Source organism: Arvicanthis niloticus, chromosome 3 (genome assembly GCF_011762505.2).
Source record: "Arvicanthis niloticus isolate mArvNil1 chromosome 3, mArvNil1.pat.X, whole genome shotgun sequence".
Lineage (NCBI taxonomy): Eukaryota > Metazoa > Chordata > Mammalia > Rodentia > Muridae > Arvicanthis > Arvicanthis niloticus.
This window is the reverse complement of record NC_047660.1, coordinates 74,284,156-74,308,864: the sequence shown is the minus strand read 5'-3', so window position 1 is coordinate 74,308,864 and position 24,709 is coordinate 74,284,156. Positions and strand designations below refer to the sequence as shown.

The 24,709-nt window shown below is 35.4% G+C and overlaps 1 protein-coding gene across 2 annotated transcripts in view; it reads right to left on the bottom strand.

Annotated features, from left to right (window-relative positions):
* Positions 1 to 24,709, bottom strand: part of Adk (adenosine kinase) — a 391,595-nt gene that overhangs the window by 261,045 nt on the left and 105,841 nt on the right. For both annotated transcript variants that reach the window (XM_034497484.2, XM_034497485.2), the window contains exon 4: positions 11,729 to 11,807. In XM_034497484.2, coding sequence (XP_034353375.1) covers positions 11,729 to 11,807 — 79 coding nt within the window. The remainder of the gene's footprint in view (positions 1 to 11,728; positions 11,808 to 24,709) is intronic.

The following is a 24,709-nucleotide window of genomic DNA, read 5'->3' as shown; positions in this document are numbered from 1 at the left end:
GGAGGGAGTCTGCTGCAGAGCTAGGGATGAGACTGGGGAATGGATTTGGAGAAAAGAAACAGTAGGTGAAGATCTTTAGTTAGCTTGCCTGCTTCCCTGACTTAAGTGAGACCTTTTATTTATTTGTTTTTATAAAGAAAAGTTCTTCATTATAAACAGTGCAGGTAACAACTATACTTCAAGACTGAATTGGCAAAGACTATTCTTGCTTGACCAACTGACAAATGAAACTTGTCAGGGAATAAAATGAGTTTAATTTTCTTTTTAAATAAATGGACATATAATCCAAAGTTCTGTTTTCTTGTTTTTTCCTTTAAAGCATCTGAATTAAAATTGCAAAACAGAATGACAAAATGTAAGATTCACTGGTGACACACATTATGTCACTTCTATTACTCCTTTCTAAAGCTGTCGGCTTTAAACTGAGGTAGCAGGGATACACACTGAAATGGTATTCATATATGTCACATGTTGGGGTACTATGACCTTAAAGCCCATTAAAGGTAGATGCGTGCCTTTCTGTGTCGACTGACTGTGACATGCAGTTCTACACCAGAAAACTTTATAGTAGAAACACTGCTGTGAGATGACAGGTTCCAAGATATGTATTCAGTGATGGTTTCTCAAAATCAGGTCTAGGGGTTACATCAGGGGCCAAGTGGAGAAAGGAGATGAAATACTAGAGTTATTATAGATTAAATCTGACACAGAGGAAAATGCATTTTTCTAAACGAAAATCTGAGAAAGAACAACTGTTTTTATGATTTTAACTACTAAAATTTAATAATCCACTTCAACAAGGAAAGGGTCATTGAAGAACGAAGTGTTAGTTCATTCTGAGAAATTTATGACTACAAGGAGAATTCACAATTGGAACAGTCAGTTATATACTTAGTAGGATTCATGCTACTTAAAACTCATTACTCCTTGATTTGGCATTGACAGGCACCTCCTCCTCCCTGACAAGAGACTCCTCTAACAAGAGTCTCTGTTGCATCACCATCTGCCACATCCTGCTCTGATATTTATAAATACAGCCATGCTGCTGATGCTAACAATTGCTCCAGGTGTAAGGCATTAGAACAGAGAATTCTCTTTGATCACTCCAGAGCCATTTCTTCTTCTAAAATGTGAGTAGTCTAGACTGATCGAAATTCCCAGAGATGTAGCATAAAAACCCTCTTAGACTCTAAACAGTTTTACTAGGTGAAATAGGGGGGAAAAAAAAGGTAGACAATCAGACATATTTTAGCTTCTAAATGCAGTTACTCAAAGGGAAAGGCTAAATAACATGATAATCCTATGAATTTTAGGTCAATGTTTCCATTGTATTCAAATATAATCTTGAAAATGTAATGTTTTAGAAAACTAGTGCATATATGGCTTAAATAATTAAAATTCTGAAACTGGAATGTTAGATGATATTCTGTATTCAACAACAGGCATTTCTCTCAAAATTTAATTAAAGACAAAACAAAAAAGTAATAGAAATTTATTATAGATTAAATATAAATATGGAGGCTTATCTGAGAGATAAGAAAGTGGAAGTTCAAAAAGTTTGTAACTATAAAAGCAAGTCTCATCATTCCTTCACCTCTTGGCTAAGGTAGAGAAGATTAAATCTGAAATCATAAGACAGGCTTGAGAGACTGATCTAAGTGTTTAATCTTATGTGAAGAAAATTCAGATCCACCACTGGCAGTTGTAAATATGTGCTTATGAAATGTAAGCTGTACTTAGGGACATACTGTTCATTTCTAGTACCAAAGAAAAGTTGTGATGTGGGGGCCACCTGACAGCAACTCACACACATTTAGTTAGTAGTTCAGATGAAATGATTTGCATCATAGGAAAGATAGAAATATAATTTTACCTAAAGACCTATGCTTGAGAAATTTTTTTTACTACATTAAGAAAGGTGGTAGTCACTGAAATTACATGAAAATTCTTATTCTTTAATACTAAATACTCATAAAAATCCATATAGCCTCAACATTGAAAGTTTAGAGAGAAGATTAATTTCAATGATTATACACAGATTATAGTGTACTTTACAAAGAATAAGAAGGCAGTTAAAATACTTAATGAAATACCCAAACTGCACACAGAAACAACACTTAAGATAAAAAAAAAAAAAGTCACAAATCAACTCAAGGAAAGTTAAAAAGATGTGAACTTATGTGAAAACCCAGATACCTTACCATCAACAAGCAGGCAAAAGGAACCAAAGCATAAAGGAAAATCATTTTTCCTTAAAGCATAGAAAATAACCTAGATGGAAGAATAATTCAGGTTTGGGATCCCAGCATTTCAGAGGCAGAGGCTAGGTATCAATCCAAGTTCAAGGTCAACTTTGACTATATACTGAGTTCCAAGCCAGTCAAGATACCAGGTTAAGAGCCTGTCTCAAAAGGAAAAAGGAAGGTGCGAGGAGTGGAAGTATCATTGACTTATTGGGAGAGCATGGGTCAAGTCTAGGGTCCTAGTTGGTCTACATACTACAGAAGCAAAATGTAGGGATTGGTACAGGCAGTTACATAAGTAAATATGAATTCCAGTATTATTGAATTTTTGGAATGCAATTGCTCACAGATATATTTACACGTAGTGGGAGAAGAGTGCTGAGGTAGAGTCTTAATATATATAAAGCCCAGGCTGACCTTGAACCCATGATCCACCTGCCTCAACCTCCTCAGTGCTGATGTTACATTTCAAGATACATAAAAACTGTTTAAAGCCTACTGTCTAAAGAAAATCCTGAAACAATTACTCCATTGTTTTCAGCATCCCTTAATGAACTTCAGTCCTTCCTGTCCACTGCCCCTCTCAGGCTCTGGGGATCATTTTATTCCTGTCCATTCTTCTATAAAGCTGATATCTTGGTTTCCACAAATGAATGAGGACATGTGGTATATTTGTCTTTGTGTCTGGCTTGTTTCACTTAACATAATGCTGCTTCAAAATGACAGGGTTTCATTCCTTTTTAGAAATGAATAGTACTCCATTGTGAAAATATATCCAGTCATCCCCTGAAGGATATTTGGGTTTATTCAACATTCTGGCTATTGTGTTGTGATAAATACAAGAGTGTAAAGTTCTTCCTAGTACAACTTCCTTTCACTATTATTACTTTTATATTTATAAATGGCTTAAAGGGAAATGTAGGAGATAATCATTACAAAGCTATATTAATGTGAACACAATATATAAAGATATAATCAGCAGCAGTATCTAAGAGGATAAGCTAGAGATGTAAAAGAAAAAGTGTTTGTATACTACATATTCCTAGATATTCAGATTAGGTTGTTATAAGTTTAAAAGGTTAATTCTAATTAAATGACACAGGAAAAAAAAAGGAAGAAGGGAGCCCAAATAATATACTAACACTATTCCATTACACATAAGGACTGTTAAAAAGTGGTACTTGTTAATGACTAAGTTTTGGTATCTCCTCTACCCCTGTGAATTTACATGTATTACAAATAGTCATCCAGCTTGCCATGACTGTAGCCATTTTGAGAAGTGACTACTCAAATCCTACTCAGTAAGCAACTCTGGTATGTTTCCCCAGTACAGTATAAATAAACCAAACAATTTGAATGGTATGTGGAGTTTTATGGCTGAAGCCTGGTCCCATCAAAGCCAAGAATGTGCTGATATCTTTGAAATTATCTTGATATAAACCAGATACTTTCCCACTCAGATGAAGTAGATTTTGCCCTGCTTGCTACATAAGCCACCTTCCTTTAACTTAACTCACAGATCTGTAAATAGGTCCCCTCAATAGCCTGACAGCACTCTGCTTCTAACATGTCCATCTTTCTTTCCTTCCAAAGCGCCATGTGTCTGGTTGTCTGTCATATGCTGGGACTGGAAGTGTACTGAAGCACTAATTTCCAACAATACAGAAACTGGCTGTATATGAAGACAAGCCTTTAACAAGGTAGTTACATTAATGAGGCTATTATGGTGGGTCATAATCCAATCTGACATTAGTACCTAAAGAAACCCAGGACATAAGCATGCACAGTGACAGCCGGGTCATCGAGCAGCAACATAGTAGGAACCTGTGGGACAAGACGAGTCCTGAACTAGCATATGAGACTATGATAAAATAACCTTAGGCTTCTTTTGTTAAAATACATACATTTAACTATTGATAATTAAATTTTATATACCATATTATATATACTTAAAATATATAATTGAAAATGTTTAGCCAGCGTGTGGTGGCGCACGGCTTCGGTGCCAGAGGGCGGACTGTGCCCCTGCGCATGACTCCCCCAGTTCGAATCCCGTGTTCCCATGTGACTCTGCCCGAGTCTTATGGGGTAAAAAAAAAAAAAAAAATGTTTTAAGAGTGTAAGTACAACTGAAGATATTTTAGTATCGCTCTATTATGATAATAAACAAAAAAGGGTGATGGTGGATTATTAAAGATTTACTAATGAGCAGACATACTAGAGAGATTAGTTTGCATTTCTATAGGAAAACTACTTGCTAGAAAATAAATCCTATTAGGTGATGGTATACAATTTGAACTCAGGGCACAGCACATATATTTTGAGTCTAAATGCTTGTTTTATTAATCCTAGTGTTTCCCAACCATGTTCTTCACAGTTACAGATCATATAGAGTTATTTCCACCTACATGTGGCAGTCACTGTAGAGACTCATATCTGCATATAGTGCTGAGCATAAATGGCAGATGAATGCGCACACACTGGGGATCTACTCTGCCCAGCTCCCCAAAAGATCTCTTCAGAAGACACTGTAGGAGGAAGAAGTGGAATGCTATCTTCCAGGCATGACACAGCTGATCTACTCATAGGCTCACAACAGCTCTGACTACCCCAATAGACATGATCCTAGTCTGCCAAAATTCCATGATAAAGGAAAAGGCTCAAGATGGGCGGTCCTTCCAGGAGGGAAAAAAAAAATAAGAATTAAAAAGGAATTAGTACGGAAGAGAAATCAGTGAGGGCAGGCAAAGTGTCTATGATCAACTTACATTATATGCATGTATAAAAATCTTTATTACATTATAAACCAGTGAGAAACCTTTGAAATGAATTACCTATGACTAAAATGTCTATCAATTAGAACACTTTGAAGTCAAGTGGCTGTTGTGTAAAATTTTCATTCTAAAAGATTAAGAATATTTTAAAGCAAAGTTAATCCAAATTGGTGATGTTAAAACCAGAATTGAAATAAAGTTCTAGTAAAGGGGCTAATAAAATTCTATTGAATTTCAGTGTACTTTTCTGGAAAAAAATTTTAATCTATAGGTTTGAAGCACTTTTATCACATAAAAATGAAGCCAATATTTTACTGTATGAGCTTCTGCCAGCTTCTTTATAGCATGCTCAAATATCATCAAACACTTCTGGAAAAAACTGCATCTGAATTTCTGCTACTACATAATTCTTTTCTTTCTACTGCTTAGTATATTGTCAATGCACACTTTTTTTTTGTCCCATATAATTAACTCTTTAGAAATGGGGGTCTTGCTGTGTAGTCCATGCTGGCTGACATTAAACTTGTACTCCTTCTGCCTTAGCCTCCAAGTTTTTGTTGTATTTAACAACTGGTATTTCTGTGTTTCTGTCTGTTTGTAGACAATGACCTAGGGCCTTGCACATGCTGGACAAATACCCTTCCATTAAGCCACTGAGCCATAAACTAAGACCAAAGGCATCTTTTAGGTTCACATGCATGACGGCCTTCTTTTGTGTCTTTCATGTTGAAAATTATAATAGATATCACTTGAAAGAGTTGAAAGGTGAATAGAAATGTTTAAATGAACCTCATTTTATTAAGAAAAAAAAACCTAGCAAATAAGGAAAACCACACACTGAAATTGGAAGGCCTGGTGAAGTTGCATCTGTTAATTTTGGTATGTGAAAATATGTTTTAGGAAACCATTAATATCACAGGTAAGCAAAATCACATTTCCTTTTCACATGTTCTATGTAGGACAGACACAGAATGTTGCTTTTTGACAAATAAGGACTGTGAAGAGGGGCTGGAAAGATGGCTCAGCAGATATGAGCATTAGCTACTCTTAAGAGCTCTGGGTTTGGTTCCCAGAACCCAAACTGGGGGTTGGGAGTGTGTGAGGGAAGAGGGCAGGCTCACGCATAGAAACCTATGCAAAGAAATAAATCTCAGTGACAGTTAGTGGAATACATCTTTAAGGCAGTACTCAGGAAGTAGAAGCTTGTGGGCAGAACTCTCTGAGTTCACAGTTACACAAAGAGCTGCAAAGTGAGACCCTGTCTCCAAAAACACACAAAAGTATAGTAACAAAGAAGTGTTTTTACTGCCAGTACTTTTACTGCCTGTCAAATATACATGAGACTAGATTTATATTTGAACAGATCAAACATTGACAAATATATGTTTATATATAGTTGTGGCTTCATTAACATCTTCAGGGTAGTTAAGTAAATCAAAATACATAGGGGCTTTGGGAACATTCTTTTGACATAATCTGTTAAATCACTTAAAATATAAAAAAAATATGATTACTGGTAATATCAGACAGAATGAAATCTACATTGTAAACAAGTCAAGACATTCATTATCAAAAACGTTCCCAACCCTCTGGAGTCTGATTGAGAAGAATCACAAATGTGAAGCTTTACAGAAGAAGAGCTTGCCTGACAAAATGTTCCCTTGGTTGTCTCAGAGCCATTAGTGTAAAACCTTCTGGTTCCTGAATGTGGTTTCTGTTGCTAATGCCTATGCAATGACTAAGCTAATTACTAAGTTAAGTAAGTATCAGTTCATTTTCAACACACTGCTGACTGAGAAACAGCTGTCATTTATTCTACATGTCTACTTTTACAATCTTTTTGGTACCATGTCCAACCCGCAATTCTTTCTGTTATACTGTAACCCTGTTTCACTGGTTTCTGTTATTCCAGTTATTTGTGTGCTACCATTACAACACTTATAGTCATGTAAGCTGCATTTTTTGTTAACACTTGGATGTTGGTTATGTTGAGACTGTTATGCTTATTTTTATAACTTAAACTTATACACAAAATGATAACAGTATTAAAAATGTTAAAAGACAATCAACTATCAATACAAAGTCCATAAATTAATGACAAACACTACATGCCTTGACTTCCAGAAAGATTTAAGACGAACTTCAGTTTTCTCATTTATTCAAGTCAAGGGTTATACCAATACTACATCAAGATTGAAGACTCCAAGACTCTAAATATATTTTTCCAGACCATATTTTATGAGGAGACAGGTATCTTAGGTGACTGTTTCCTCCCTAAGATGATGACTGACACAGATGATGACAGTCTACCAACAGCTACTGACAGTGAAAACAGTTCCTGCTATCAATACCTGCAGGAAAGCATGACCAACTTCTTATAACAAAGTTCATGGGAATACAATTTTTGAAGCTATATGCTTATCCCATCCTCGTTACAAATTACACTTTGAAAATGTACTTAGCTCACCAATCAGAAAGAAAAAAAAATATCCAGAAATACTAGAAAAGTAAAAATCCAAAGAAGATATTCAACTTTACTGAAAGTTAGAATCACGGAAGGAGATGGCAGTTCTAATCTGGTAGCACTCTTCATGAATAACTAAACAAAATTAAATAGCAAAAATCAAGAAAGTCCTTTGTTTTTATCTTTTTATGAATATTAAAAAGCTGTCTGCATGCATGCACTGAGCACAGAGGCCGGGAAAGGGGTTCAGATGCCCAGGAAATGGTTGTGAGCCACTTTTTGGATGCTGGAAACTGAGCTCAGATCCTCTCTAAGAGTAGCCAATGCTTTTAAATGCTAAGCCATTTCCCCAACCATTAGATTAAGAAAATTCTTAAAGAAGTAAGTTAATGTGTTTAGCCCTAGTACCTTTTAAGTTATCATTTAAAAGTAGTACAATTCTAAAATTCAGTATCTAGTTTAACTCTTACAATTTCTATCCAAAGTAGGACTTACTCTCACCTTCAGATAAAGATGTCTACACACCCCCCAAAATGAATAAATTCCTCTAGCTGAAAAAGACATCCAAATAATAAACAAAACAAAATGAAAAACTTCAACTTAACCCTATTTCTAATATATTCCCAAGTTCCCAAGAACAAGTGCCTTCTCTGACTCCATGGTTTTCAAGACAGGATTTCTCTGTTTTGTCCTGACTATCTTGGAACTCACTATATACACCAGACTAGCCTTCAACTCAGAGATCCACCTAGCTTTGCCTCCTGAGCCCTAAAATTAAAGGCATGTGACACTACCACCCAAGTCCATATTCTTGACTTGCGAATGTTATTTCATTATTAAATATATGAGTAAGACCTTTTATAAATAATCAATTACAATAAATTATCTAGAAAATAAAATTTACTCTTTTAATCACATTAAAGCTGTGCTTTTACTTAGCAATGGTTGTCTTTTGAGACTCATTATGAGGCATTTCACTGGGACAAGAATATCACAGGCTATGTCTATACAATCTAATCACTGAGGTACATGAGACCCCTAAACACTGCTATGAAGCACATGACAGCATATAAGGTCACCAGCATTAAGCACATTCATGGGTTTTTGTGCAAATGACACTGCCATCCAGCTCCAGAATACTTTTCATCTTGCAAAAAAGAAACTCTGTACGGAGTAACCAACAACTCCCTAATTGTCCTCCTCCTGGTCTTTGAAAATGACCACTTAACATTCTGTATGAGTCATACCACAACAGATACCACATATAAGTAGAGACATAAAGTATGTAACAGTGTGACTTCACTTAATGCAATAGAAACACCCTAGGGACCTTTTATAAGAACACCGACCCACTCTTCAGGGTTAACCTACAGGACATTATCTACAGTTACTACATCAAAGGGTGCATTTCCACATAGGAGAATTACATAGGAGAATTTGTGCTTCAAACTATGCATATTAAGATGACATAAACAAATCAATATATGTGAAACTCCTGGGTCATGAGGTTAATACCAGCTTTAATTCACTGAAGAACCAGCATCCCATTTTCAACTGCAGTGATACTATAAATACTCTCATCCTCAGGTCATAAGGTCTCCAACTGCCCACATCTTTGCTGATGACTTTTAATTTTCCATACTTCATTTGTCTGTTTCGATAGTAGACTTCTTAATAGGTAGAGTAGGCAATATAAATGTTAAAAAAACAATAACAACAAAACTATACTAATAGTTTAACATGAAATATTAAAGAGTCCCAAGAAATAAGAGAATTTGTCAGTCACTGTTAAGAGCTTCTAATATCTAGTAAGAGCAAAAAGTGAAGAGGAGCAGAGAGGTAAGGAAGGACACCATCCCTTTGTACTCTCTGCTTCAATTCATGGTGAAGCTCTAATCCTTAGACTTTATAAAGCAATCAATGAAAGGAAGTCATGAGGGTGTGGGCATAAAGAATCTAAGTTCTATCAAAAAAAAATACCAGAGAAAGAGACAATTAGCATACATCAAAAGAGGGCAGTGATGTATGAGAGGAAGAAAGTGTTTACATAAAGACAGCCCTGACAGTGCTCTGACCATGAACTTCTAGCCTCCAGACATCTGAGAAATAAACTTCTGTTATTTAATTCTTTCAGTCTGTATATTCTGACATGGTCGCCACAACAAATTAATATAATATCCAAAATCAAAAATGTAAGTCATTCTTTTATGTATATGGTTCTTGGGACAGAACTCAGGGCCTTGTGCATGCTAAGCAAGCATACTATCCCTGAGCCCAAGGCATTTTTCTATGTATTTGATTTTTAAGAACAAATAACACTTTATTTTCTGTGTTGTGTGTATTGTATAGGTGCAGAATCCAATAGGAACTTTCAGGAACAGATTGTCCCATTCCACCATGTGAATTCAAGGGACAGAACTCAGGTTGTCAGGCGGGAAAGAGTGCCTTCATCCTCTTAAGTATCTCATCAACCATTAAAGAAACGGTAAGGAGAATCTCCCATTATGGCCATAGCTGACTCTGAACTTCAGCTTTGCATGTTTCTGATTCCTGGGTGCTGACATTGAAAGAATGAGCTACCCACCTTACAACTTGCAACAGTGTTTTTAGAATCTTAATTTTAAGATAAGATTTTTGCCAAGTTTCTTGAGCTAGCCTCAAATTCACCATGTACCCCAGGCATGCATTCAGCTTGTTTCTTCTGGCTTGTCTAAGCAGCTTGTATTGCTAGCCTGAGCCACTTACACTGGATTTTACTCCTTTTGCTCTTTTTGTTGTTTTATCTCCAATTAATCTGAGCTCACAATAGAAATAAATTGACAAAGACAGTCTTAAGCCATTTCATAATAGAAACCATATTTAAAGTTAATATTTACAGCTTTGTTGGCAGAGTAATTAAAATATACATTTAAATCAACTAAGAGTTAATAAAAATGAAAGAAAGAAGGAAAGGAGAAAGACAACGCTCTGAATTTTATTTCTCTGTTTTACGTTTCTCCGGTCCTTGAAGCTAATTAGAATTCAAAGAGAAAGCATTAGTCAACAAACAAACAAGAATGTCCTTCGTCCATGAAAATTGAACTATGACTACAAAGAGTAAGATACTAAGTTAACTTTCAAATTGTAGCATAGCAATTAGCCTTTTCATACCCTTGGAGCTTGAAAACTAACATTAACTCTTAACATTGAATTAGCTGTTGATTCAGATTATATTTTTAAAATGTGTTTATTTTAATATTTACTGAATGCCTTGGATATTTTAAAAATATGTAGATTCATATGCAAATAAACATATATACATATTTATTAATACATAAAACAAACTTAGATGTTGACATATAAACAGATTGGCTAGTTTTGATGGTTCATGCTTTTAATTTCAACCCTCAAGAGGTTGAAGCAGGAAGATCACTGAATTTGAAGCCAGCCTAGTTTACATGGCAAATTTCAGTCAGAGCTACATAGTGAGACCCTATCTAATATAAAAACAAAACAAAACAAACAAGAGATACATATTTAATCCATGTATTTACATAATGAAGAATGCTAATATGTTGTGGCAATATCGTTTCTCTATATCATATAGAATACAAAATTCATAGAGCTCTGTCATGTTGAGAAATGGGGTCACATTGTGGTTTCCAGACTAGCCTCACATCCATGATGCTCTTAACATGTATAAGTCATGAAAATGCCTCAAATTACAGTGGATGTAATCACTTCTATAAAATGAAAACATTTTATTATATTAACTAACTTAGTGTTTGTCATTCTATTGCTCCAGAGGCAAAAGTAGTAAGACTGGCAGAAATCTGAGGCCCAACTAGTTCACATAGTGAGTTCTAGACCATCTAAGTCTACAGAGCAAGACTCTGCTTTCAGATAACAGAAGGGGGCATCGAGCCACTGAAGGATGAAGGAATGAATCTGGCAAAGTAATTGACATTATAAGTAAACAAAAAAGACATTTCACTTATAATATAGAAATTAGGGTTATCCACAAAATAAGAAGTTCTACTAAACAATAACACAAAAAATAATAGTAATAAATAAACATATGAATTATTTCCAAGCTTATCAATAAAGGCAAGTTAAAATAATTCTTATTAGATGTTCTGTTAAAGACTTAAATAAAAACAAACAAAACACATTTGTACCAATAAAATTGGAAAAGATTATGTAAAATAACCAAAAATTTAGAATTATTTTGATAATTTTCATTTTAAATTTTAAAATAATTAACTAACCTGAGCCACTTTCATTGAATTCTGCGTAGAGCCACCAGCATGATATTCAACTTTGAATTTTTTTACAAGTTCATCAAACCTACAATAAAATCACAGTAGACGGTAAGTTAGCATGTCAGTTTTCACAACCTGCAAATTCTTCTAAATAAATGTAATTAGTGAGATCTTAAAATCATATATTTTTATTCAAGAAATTAATTTCTTCTGTAAATACATAAATTTAAGAATCTAGAATATATATTGTCTGAACTTAGCCATTATACTAAATGGACAGTAAATTTGTCAAATGAAGGTTGCATATGTCATATTGGCTATTCAAAGCCAGAATCCTGTGGATGGGATGGTGTAGGCCTGCGATCCCAGGGAATAAAGACATGAGGTCAGAAACCAAAGGTCATTCAGGTGACATGCCAAGATCAAGGGCAGCCTGGGCTGCAGGACACCCTGTCTCAAAAGCAAAACAAAACAAGAGAAAAAAGCTTCATCTGAGAATTCTATGAAATTTAAAAATGAGTATACTTTTCTTATGCACACAGAAGTTTTTTTTTACAGGAAAAAGAAATGCCCTTGCAGTCATTATGAAAGACCTAAAAATTGTACCTTTATATTTCAAAATTGATGAGGAAGGATGTCTTTATTTCTAATTCCACATCTTGCTGAGTTTCAAAAATTCATTAAAATTTTTGAAAATTAGAACAGAATTTCAAAGGTACAACAAAATAACATTTTCAAACAAAAATCAAATATAAGAAACAGCTAGTAACAGAAAACACAGTAAAATATGGTTTTTAAGCAATGTATTTGTAAAACTATTTCCACCTTAAGCTCAGAATTAAATTTAGTTTGATCTGCCATATGAACGCTCTTATAAAAACAATGTAAAGATTCACAGACTACATAAAAATAAGAATTAGTTTGTTCTACTTCTTTCGTTTCCTCAGTCTTCCTATTTTTCGTATTTCCTTCCTTCCCGCCTTCCTTTTCTCCTAACAGTTTTAAGTTATAATGTGTTAAGCAGAGAGCACATGTGAGACCCTAATGTCAATAGCCAACACTGCAAACAAAGCAAACAACACACACACACACACACACACACACACACGCAGGCACACATGCACGCACTAATACAGAGTGTACTACACACAACCATTCACTCACTTGAAATACACCACAACTTTTCATGTTCGTGTATCCTGAATTTTTTGTTTTTCCATATGAAGTTGAAAATGGCTCTTTCTGTGTCTGTGAAGAACTGTGTTGGGAGTTTTGATGGGGATTTCATTTAATCTGTAGATTGCTTTTGGTAGAATGGGTATTAAGAATACTTTCCAGGCTTGTGGTAGTTGGAACGTGAATGGCCCCAAGGCTCATGAACTTCAATGCCTGGGAAATGGAACTCTTGAAAGGATTAGTAAATGTGGACTTGTTGGAGGAAGTGTAATTTGGGGTTGCAAAAGCTCAAGCCAGGCCCAGTGGCTCTCCCTCACTCTCTGCTGCCTGAGTATCTACATGTAGAACTCTCAATTCCTCCAACACCATAATTGCCATGCATAAACGCCATGTTCCCCACCATGACAGTTATAGATTAAATCTCTGAAACTACAAGCACACCCCCAATTAAATGCTTTCCTTTATAAGAGTTGCAGTGGTTAGCTGTCTCTTCACAGCAACAGAACACTGCCTAAGAGAAGACTTATATCTGTAGTAGTATTTATTATACCACATTTATGGATGATTGTATCTGTCAATGAATACTTAAATTGCTTCTTTATTTTCCTACTATGAATGCATGCACATGTATTCTAGACACACCTTCATTGTTATTTTGTATGTGTAATCCTCTTGATTTGAAGGATTTTCTGTATGTTTTATTTTCTGAGGAATTACCTACTTAGGAAACCTTGATTGTCTAACTATGTGCAAAGAGCCAAAACAGAACAGTACTTTTCTAAGAAGACAACTAGTTGGACAAGCAGTAAAGGGATATCATTAAGAAGGAAACTATAAAAAAAGCAGATCACAAATATGGCATAAAATATGAAAGGCAAATAAAAAGATCTACTTAGGTGACTACAAATAATTACAAACAATATCAGAAAAGAAAAGAGTAATACTAAAGGGTTCCTTTATTTGCTTCTACCTCCCTCTCCCACTTAATTATTATAAAATTCTATTTCAGGAGTACTTTCCCACAGAAAACTGCAAAAAGAAAAAAAAGTTCCCTGTAAAAAGCAATTCATCTTACCATAAAATAAAAAGATAAACCGAAGTTTTCAGCTAAGAAGAAAAACACAACCTAGACTTCCCTAAGCCTTCTCTAAACATATATAGAATAAAAATGCAAGAGCTTAAAAAAAAATGATGATCTAGAAAGGAAAAAGAATTAAAGTAACACCAATTTCTTATAAAATAAAGGATGTTAGAAGACAATGGAGAAGGTGGGGAAATTTCATTATCTATCCAGGTAAGTATTTATTAGCTTCCAGAAAACTGACACAACATAGAAAAATAAATAATTTTTATTATATAAAAGTGAAGTTTTCCTACATAAAACAAAAAGTCTAACATTAATAAAAATAAAACCTTAATATTCATCAATTCTACCTCACAAAAACATGAAGATCCAACAAGCATACAATGAATAGAAAAAAAATGATAAATGCTGAAAAGCAATGAGTCCCTTGCTAGTAATCAATGCATCCCTCCATAGTAATCTTAAGTATTAAGATTACTATGTATATAAGTATATAAGTATAAAATACTTATATAGAGTTTTCTCAACTTAACACGTAATTAACTGTATAACCTATACTCAGCATTAACAGAAATCTGAAAATGTTAACAAATGACAGTATCAGTGACAGAAACCTTTCAAAAAGTAATTTGACAATATATACCCCGAACCAACCAACCAATCAACCAATTGATCAATTAATCAATCAGTTTATCCTTCTCATTCTACCTCCCTCCCCAATCTAGCTATTATAAAATTCTCTCTCAGGAGCACTTTCCCAGAGAAAACTGCGAAACATAAAAAGCTCCATGTACAAGGCTGCTTATTCTACCATGATAGTCAGTAAAAATATAAACAACATGAATACCCCAAATCCGCTAAATGAGTCAGAATAGTGGAAGAGATTCTGTGCAACTATAATTATCCACAGGCTGCATTACAGGACAGAATTATAGTACTGTGTGTAGTTACGACTTACAGCTAACAGCCAACTATAATAGACAAGTATGCAACAATGGCATTAAAAGTAGGTGTGGTATGTGACTCATCATTTGATCCCTACATTGATCTCTTGACGGTGTCAGGGAGATCTCTGAAACCCAGGCCAGTCAAAGATACAGTGAGATGTGTCAAAAGTATGAAGACAATAAACATAAAGTCAAAAGAAGAAAAAATGTAAAGCATGAAAATTTTTTGTTATAAAACACTAATATAATTTGGGATAGTTTATATTTATCTTTCAATATAATTATCAGAATGTTCCACTCAACATTAGAGTTTCTTATTTATAATTAGTAGAAAATAACCAGGAAGAAAAATATTAACTCTCATAGTGCATCTTTTATACCAACCTTTTCTGTGTTCCATCATGGATACATTTAATTATTTTTATATGAGAATGCTTTGATTCATGCCACTGAAATTCAGGGTAGAATTTCAGAAAATTTACATTATATGAAAAAGAAAGGACATCTTATCTTTCTAAAGTTGTTTGTTGATATTTGAGATACAGTCTCACTTTATAACCCCAGCTAGCCTGGAACTCACTTTGTAGACCAGGCTGGCCTAGAACTCATAGAAATTCACTTGACTCTGTCTTCCAAGCACTGAGATTAAAGGTCAGTGAGACCCAAAGCCTGGCTTCTATAAAATCCTTGTATGTAGGAGAGACGTTCTAAGTAAAGCTTTCAACTGTCACATCACAAGCTCCTTCATGAAAAACAATTCCTGGACATTTAACGTCATTGTTTTACATCTGCTTCGCTTTTGAGGAAAGCAAGTGCAGTACAAGGGAGAAGAGAGGATCGAAAACCAATGAGTAATATGTGAAGCAGCAATCAATACACTGGCTGCTTGCTAATAAATATCCTGAGATTGTGTTACACATAAAAACACGTAAGGTTATCAAGTACAATGTTCAAATGCAGAAACAGTACATTCTACAACAATGATAGCACTGACTTCTGGTGAAAAAAACAAGACTAAAACTGATGGATCCCCAGCATCCAGCCATAATCAGCAATGGGCTAACTGTGGGACTGCTTGGCAGCTACTAAATGACCCAGTAAATACAGACTAACAACATCATTCAGAATAAAAGTCCTTTGCCATTGAAATCGAGGCACAAGTACTAAGGGAAATAAATGCAGGAAAGTATACTACAGAAAAATTCACCTCTTGGAAAGCATTATATTTATTGTTATTATTCAAGGCAGGTTATGTGAAGGTCAGCGATACAACAATTTAACAGATGAGAATGATGTAATAGCAAGGCACAGTAACTAGCTTTTGCTTGCTCGCATTAAAAAACAAAAAAATAAAATCAAACTGGTCATTTCATAAGATTCCCAGTTTCCAATTTATAGACGTAGCGTGAAGAATAGTAAACAATTTTCAATAAGTTTTAATTGACAATAGAAATCTGCAGAATTAAATAATACATGCTTTGTGATATACCAACTTAAGTCAGAAAAGTTAGCACTCAAGATTAAAGAATGGGCCTAGAGAGTTGGCTTTGTGACTAAGAGCACTCTCTGGGCTTCCAGATGACCCAGGTTTGGCTTCCAATACTTGCATAGCCTGCTCATAACCATCTATAACCCCAGTTCTAGAGTCTGACAGACTATTTATAGGCTTTAGAGGAGACAGGTGCACCGCATTCTTACATGCGTTCAAACAAAACAGTCCTACACACAAAATTAAAAAAGAAAGAACAACAGCTACTTGTAATTGCCCATACCATTAAGATACTCTAGAGAGGTAGGGATAGTCCAATGCCAGTCTGGGTAACACCTTTGGGCTCAGCAGCTGTGAGCACTGGCCAGAAAGGCTGACTATTTGAGTCTCATCCCTGGAACCTAACATGGAAGGAGAGGACTAACTCCTAAAAGTCATTATTTGAATTCTACATTTTTGTGTGCATGTGCACACAAACAAAAGTAATAAAATTAAATCTAAAAAGAAAAATATTTGAGGGGAGTCTCCTATAAATATTCTCTATAACTTAGAAAACCCATCAGGAGACTCTTTTAAGTCTATAGGTTTTGATAGTAACAGAAAATAAATTCTGCTCCTAATAATCTGAAAGTGAACATGCTGTGATATCATTTGTTTCTATTCTTTTCTTTCTCTCTCTCCTTTTTTGTTTTGTCTTTCAAGGCAAGGTTTTTCTGTGAAGCCCTTGCTGTCCTGAAACTCACTCTGTAAACCAGACAAACTGTCCTTAAAAACTCAAGAGGTTAATCTGCCTCTGCCTCCCAAGTCCAGGGATTTTTTTTTTTTTTTTTTTTTTTTTTTTTTTTTTTTTTGAGACAGGGTTTCTCTGTGTAGCCCTGGCTGTCCTGGAACTCACTCTGTAGACCAGGCTGGCCTAGAACTCAGAAATCCACCTGCCTCTGCCTCCCAAGTGCTGGGATTAAAGGTGTGCACCACCACTGCCTGGCAAGTCCGGGGATTAAAGATGTGTTTTACTTGCTTTTAAGGTATGGCTTCCAAAATAAATTTGTAAACTAGCAAGTCACATGGGAAGGTTAATAAGAAACTTTAGGAACACATTCTTTTCTGGTATTCCTGAGTAACTACAATAACAAAGCCATAACTGACTATGATAGTATACTTCACATTACACAAAATTAATTCCTGAGAAACACCCTCCCTCCCCTCTCCCACTTCCGCCATAACTTTCTGTGCTGGCAGTGAAACCCTGGTCAGCCAATCAGTAGTGAGTGTAACTATCAACATTATTACTTACAGGAAAATTCACATTGAAACTACAATATGATGCTTTTTTTTTTCAGTAAAGACTTGAAAATTATGAAAACAATAAGCAATGAAAATACCAACAACTGACAAGATGCAATGCATGTAAAGGGACACCTGCTGGTAGAACTCAGAAAAAAAAAAGGTGTTTGGTGATTCCTTGGAAAAATTTAAACACATGATTACTATTATAATTCAGACATCTCAGAAGTGACTGAACCCTTATTATTTCAAAAACGAATCTGTAACTAAACTAATTGATATGTCCATAGGAAGGAAACTGTTAATATAATAAGAAAAATGAACAACTAATGTTATGGGTTACTCTCAGAAAACACTGTAAGCTATGTGTTTTCCAAAGAAGCCAGACGCAATAACGAGCATACAAAACTATTCTTGTTTCTGGCTTTCTGGATACGACAAAGGGGTTAAGATCAGTTGCCATCAACATTTTTGATGATGGTTGCATAGTACAGATAACAGAATTTAAAATGTTATAAATGAGGAGTTAATTTGTTACATAACAGTATACTTGAGTGTATGTTACTGAACTTTAGAAGATACATAAAATCCTTATCACTATCCACTTTTTTTCCTATTTTCCACTAATAAACCAAAGTTTTCTTGGTTTGTCTTTTATGTGGACTTCTAAAATCATTTCTGTGTGTGTAGAAAAGAATGGAAAACCTTAAAACCAACAGTCAGAAACTCACCAGTGCTTGGCATTTTTCATCTTACCGTCTCTCAACAGAGAATTAAATGTGTAGCTTTTCTGAACCCTAGGCTGCAGATATTTTGGACTTCTATCATTTATAATACAGAAGAGTGGAAACTTCCTAAGAAGATGAAGTGTGTGTCTCTAGATCACTTAAATGCTTTGGTTCAAAGGGTTATGTCCAACTCCAATCCAGTGCATTGACGGAGTGGAAGGAGAAATCCATCAGTAAGAAGCCTAATTCTGTGGTCCAGGACAAAATGCCATTTCCCATATTTGACAATTTCCTAAACAGGATGGATCAGTGATGGAGCACTGGAAAGGGGACCTGCCCTACACTGCCCTACAAGCCCTGATCCAAAACGAAGGTCTGCTGCCAGGAGCAGAGTTATTCATTTAACAGGTGAACATGCCTATTCTTGACAGAAACTTTTTATTACCTTCATTATCAACTAAAACAGCAAATGAAACAGAGTTCCTGTTGATTGAAGTCACAAAACAGAAGAAAGATGCAGAGAAAATTGGCACTCCAGTATAGTTGCTCAAGGAAGCTAACATTTAGAGTTTTCCAGTAAATTTTAATTTAAATTCAGTAAAAAAAAAAAAGTTAACTTTTTTTTTTTTTTTTTTTTTCGAGACAGGGTCTCCTTATATAGTTCCGGTTGGCATGGAACTCACAGAGATCCGCCTGCCTCTGCTTCCTGAATGCTGGGAATAAGGTATATGCCACAATGCCTGGCTTTAATTAATTCTTAATTAGCAAATTTCCTAATCGGTGTGACATCAAGCAACTTCTACTTGAAATTCAGGATACTGTGATGATAATGGAAGCTATATCACCAATTATTCTCTATGGGGGAAAATAAGAGTTATGAACAGGAAAGCACACGAAGAGCCAGGCCATTCCATTTTCAATGAAACTAAAGTCACGGTGCTATACAGAAGTAGGGAAAGAAAGATTCTGGTGTGCAGAGAAAGGGAGATGCATGCACACTCAACATACAGCTGAAGAGAGAAGATTTCACCTTGTATTAACTACCACAGCACAGAAGCAAACATCGATAATTTAAAACAATTCAGGAAGGTAAGACATATGAGGACGGATAAGACACTTAATTAAAATCTACATGGGAAAACTCAAAGAAGTTAGCTTCCTTGAGAAAGCATTCATAAATGCCAAGTGGGATTTTCAATTTTCTTTCCTAAACTTCTCATCTAAACAAATAATAAATGTAAAACATCAGTAATTCCAAACAGGTTATACTTATTAAGACCAAATGTTAATAGAATAACGCAGGGGAGGGATTAATAAGCAAACTGTAAGATTCAAAGCTTTGAAATCTTTTACCACAAATGTTCAAGTGAGGTTAAAAAAAAAAAATCACTCCAATGTCAGACTGATAAAAGCCAAAGAGTGTTCCCACATGTGCTTATATTTAAGGGTATTTGAAAAGGATGGAAAAAGTAACAGTCGTTCAAAGTTAAAGTTAAGCTATTAGTTCATGAGGATTGTAATTAGAGGCATTTCTCTACCTTCTAATGTTATTCTCTTTGATAAAAAGTTGGTTTTAAGCACGTGCTGCTTAGATAAGCCGTTACTCTACTAAAGTCTAAAATTTTTTAAGGTTTAATTATTCCCATTTAAAACTCTGGAGATGGAGGGTTTTTTTTTTAGCATGTGAGATAATCAAATATACTGTTGAAAAGTACTTTCTAAGTATAGATGATTAAAATGATTGCTCCTCAATTTACATAAATGACATGTGCATTAGGTTTCAACCTATCATAAAAACATATAACTAAATTCCACTAAACCCATTTACAATTTTCATTAAATAGTAAATTGTTTGACATTTACTTTTAAGCCATGCAAGAAAAAGAAAAAAATACTGTAGGAAAGTGATCCTTGAAATGACATGTGGAGTCTCAGGGTAAGCACAAATGACATCCTATCCACGGGTAACTCCAAAACACAAATTACACGCTCTTCTCGTCTTTCTTTATTGGTTTCCTTTCTGCTCTTGCTTTTATTAAAGCCCACGGTTTAAGTGGGACAGGGTTTCCCCGATCACAGACAAGTTCTAGAAATCTATGCAATAGAAATGGAAAACGGTTGAGCAACAGCTAATCACTTTTCTCTGTCAAACTTTAAAAACAAATCACTCATCAGAAACACTCAGGCAGACATTTAAAAACCCATCAAAATATATCATACTGAACTTCCGATTCCAAGTAAATAATAATGTGTCACAGCCAACATTCCTGCTGACAACAACTAGAAAAGCCATATAAATATGAAGTCGTATAAATAAAGGCACTAAAGAGGAATGTTGGCTCGGTTCTATAGAAAGGAGAACTACTGCAAAAACAGGCTCTACCCAGCAGCACTCTCGCACATCCACACTCACCTGTAGCTGGTAACAGGAAGCTAGAAAGAAGCTGCCTGACATCTACCCATCCTCACATAGCTGTGCCCAGTCACACATCTGCTGAATTCCCAAACTGAGTGGCAAGCTAAGGAGGCTAAAAAAAATCAACTCAAAAAAAAAATAGTTCTCTTGGGTGGTACTTTACAAACAAACAAACACCAAAAACAAAAACAAAAACAAAAAAAACCACACAGGAAAAGGGGAAGTAAACCATATTGGGCAAGAAGAGGAAAGCAGCAAGAGTGGACAATAAAATGATAAGTAACTGTAGATCTTGCAGACTGCACCTCCTGCCATATTGTTCTTCCTTTTCTCTAGGAGGTTGGTGGAAGAAGAGGGTTTGAAGATTCGACCATCTTAATAAATCAAAGATTAAACTAGGTCACCATTTCTTTCTGGGGAAGTGCATAGCAACATGGGTTATGTCTAGACAATGAAAATACCTATGAGACTTAGTAGAAGGATGGGATGGCAGGCAAGGGATAGGCACTAACAATTACACTAGACTAAAGTGAGGACCTACAACAAAAAGCCAGTTTTGCATTTTGAGATGTGCCAAATTTCCAGGGTGTGGGGGCAGCAGGATAAGTTGTTCAACTGAGACTCTTAGAACAATTTGGCCCCCTTGTTCAGTACACTATTCCACAGTTCATGAGGCAAAAATTCACTGAACTCGTTTGAAAGCTCAGGCCTGAGGAAAGGAGGCAAACAAGGTAGACTGAACGAGGACAACTGAACATTAGTGAGACCTGAGCCTCATCCTGGATTTTATTACTGTGTTCAGACTGCCTTCCTGCTCCACATTAGAGTCACAGAAAAGACATCTGATAGAAGCTAAAGATGGAAGACTATTCAAATAGCATCTAACCCTCAACCGCAAGTTATGACAAGAGGAAATTAGAAAGGAATTGGAGAAGCATATGCAGAATAATTTAACAAACCTAATGAGATTATAATAAAAGTACTAGACTCATGTCCTCTGAATGTCAGGTGAAGAGAATAAGTCGGGAGTAGAAAACACTACTGAAGAGTATCTGGTCTAGCACTAAGAGGAAGACAGAAGAAGAAGGGAGCAGGAAAGGACCATGGCAACCACTACGAAGACAAACCAAATGCTTTAAAGCAACAGAGATCAAATGAAGTTCTTCAGCCTCCTCCCACTCAGCGAACAGTGCCAGGGACAGCACTGTGTGTTCAGACACATGACTTCACTCTTCCATTTCATTACCTTTAACATGTTAAACACGAAATAGATTTTATCAACTATCTTTATAATTGTGGAGGGGAAACTGAGTTGGTGATTTCACAGAGAATTTTCAATCACAGAAAAATCTAAAGAAGGGCCAATTGTCATCTTTAATGTTTTAAGTTCAAACTTCTGCTTGTTTGAAAAGATACTGGTCACAAAGCATTCTCAATCCTTACTGTCTGAATCATGGAGAGTAAAAGCTATTAAACAATTAACTAAATGTTAACAGACATGAATAGCATAGCAATGGAAACTCAAAACCACATACAAAAGACACCATTTTTACATTACGGTTAACAGAATTACAGTTCTGATATTACTTTTTAAAAGCAAAGATTATGAAAATTTATCAGTTAAGTATTATCCCAGTCAAGCCCTGGCAGCAAAAGACATTCAAAACCCAATATGAAACGTGTTTAGATGCTCAGACGATAGTTTCTTTCATCTTCCAAATACTACAAACAAAGATGCCAATAAAGAAAACCACAAGTTTGCTGAAGTTAAAACATCTGGGGAGCAGCTTAAGATATTCTTTCTAAAGAGCTCTATATTAAAGAACAGCCTGAAGGGTGATGATAAATCTGCACTAAAACGGGAAGTGTGTTTTGAATCCCACTGAATATAAACAGGTTTTTCTCCCCCTTAAAGGAGAGGGTACTATAATTAAGACACAAAATGCCTTAGAAGAAAGTATTCCATGAAAGGAAACTTTAAAAATAAAGCCTAAAGCTCAGTATGAGGTAAGAATGAGAATGCACCATCTTTACAGCAATATCCGGAACCAGAAAGTGAACAGTCAAAGGTTCTTTAGTAACTACTGGGACACGCTGGTGGAGAGTACCCCCCAAGTGCCCACTTTGATTCCTGTGCTTCATGTGTGAAACATGTTTACAGCTATAAACTTCAATTGATAATAATATACTCTCAGAGGTTGCTATCAGAGATAAAGAGGTTAATTATGTTCATCAAGACTAATGACAAAGACTAGGAAAATGGTTCATCAGGTAAAGGTGCTTGCCACCAAACTGAACAACTGAGTCTATTTCCTAGAACCCATGTGGTTATGGAAGGAGGAAATGGGGCTCCTGCTTGGAGGTTGTCCTCTGACCCACAAACAGAAACACACAGACACAGAAAGACAGACAGACACAGAAACATATACACACAGACACAGATACACACACACAGACACACAAACAGGGTGGGCAGATATAAACAAAACAGATGGCAAATTTTGGTTTATCAACACAATCTATAATAAACTCTATTTCAGCTTTCAAAATGTCTTTTCAAATAACTATTACCAAATACTGGCATAAATAAAAAAAGCATAATATTTATAAGAACATACTTACATGATTCCATTAGAATGAGACTTTGATATTTGTATTTTAGCATGTTACTACAGTTTAAGCAGCACTTCCAATCCAACACCAGACAGAAAGTCACTATAGCACAGAGTGGACTTTGAAATAAGAAGGGTACCTGTGTCACTGTATGAAGGTCTTTAAAAAACTACAATCTTAACACAAACTATCTGCTACAAATTTCAGAGTGCACGAGAGGATGAGAATACCATTTCTACTTTGAACTTTTGAAAAAGAAGTGAAATGTGTACTGAGGCGTTTACTACTGAGTCAAGTTATAATAGTTGCTGGCAAATGACTTTGTCATAAGCTTTGCACACAGCACTATTTGCTTGCTATTTAGAACAAACATCAGATTAACAGATGGGATTGAGAGATAGGTGGTGGTTAGGACCACTTGCTCCTGCAGAAGACATGGGTTTGATTCCTAGAACCCATGTGGCGGCTTGACACTGAAACTGCAGTCTCAGCGGATCTGAATCCCATATCTGATCATGGGCACCAAGCACCAGCATGGTGCACAAACATACACACAAATAAAGCACTAAAACACATAAAATAATAAAATAAATAAATCCTTAAATATTTTAAGAAACGATATAAAAATCTGCAGCAAAAGTTAATTTTCAAGTCATCTAATGTTCAATAACAGGAGCTGAAGAAACCTGTAGTTTTTAGAAAAAACTGAGCTCTGTCCAGGAGATCAAAATATTTGAGTGAACAAACTAGTATAATGTGAAATAAAATAAATGTCTCATACCACAAGAACAAGTTAACAAAACAACTGTAGGATTGTTTCTTCATGAGGGTAAACAGATATCTAATAACACAGAGAATACAAATAGACTTTTAAAAAATTTATTTTTATATTCTTCTAAAATTCCTTCAGTTGGACCATTTCTCTACCCGCACTCATGCACAACAAATGAGGTGACTTTGTGCAAAGCACTCAGGGAGTCCAGGAGGACATGGAGTGCTCATTCTATAGGTCTCTATTTTATTCCCTTGAGACTGAGTCTCCCACTGAACCAGGAACTAGGCTGTCTCATCCCTGCCCCTCTTACAGCCCTGAAGCTATGGGTGTTCAAGACACTGCACTGAGCTTTTTACACTCCTAGATTTTTTTTTTTTACCCCTACCAGCTGTACCTTAATAAACTTCATCTCAGAATATAATTAATGTTTTTCTCAAATCTTTTTAAAAATAGCGCTGTCTACAGATGCTCCACA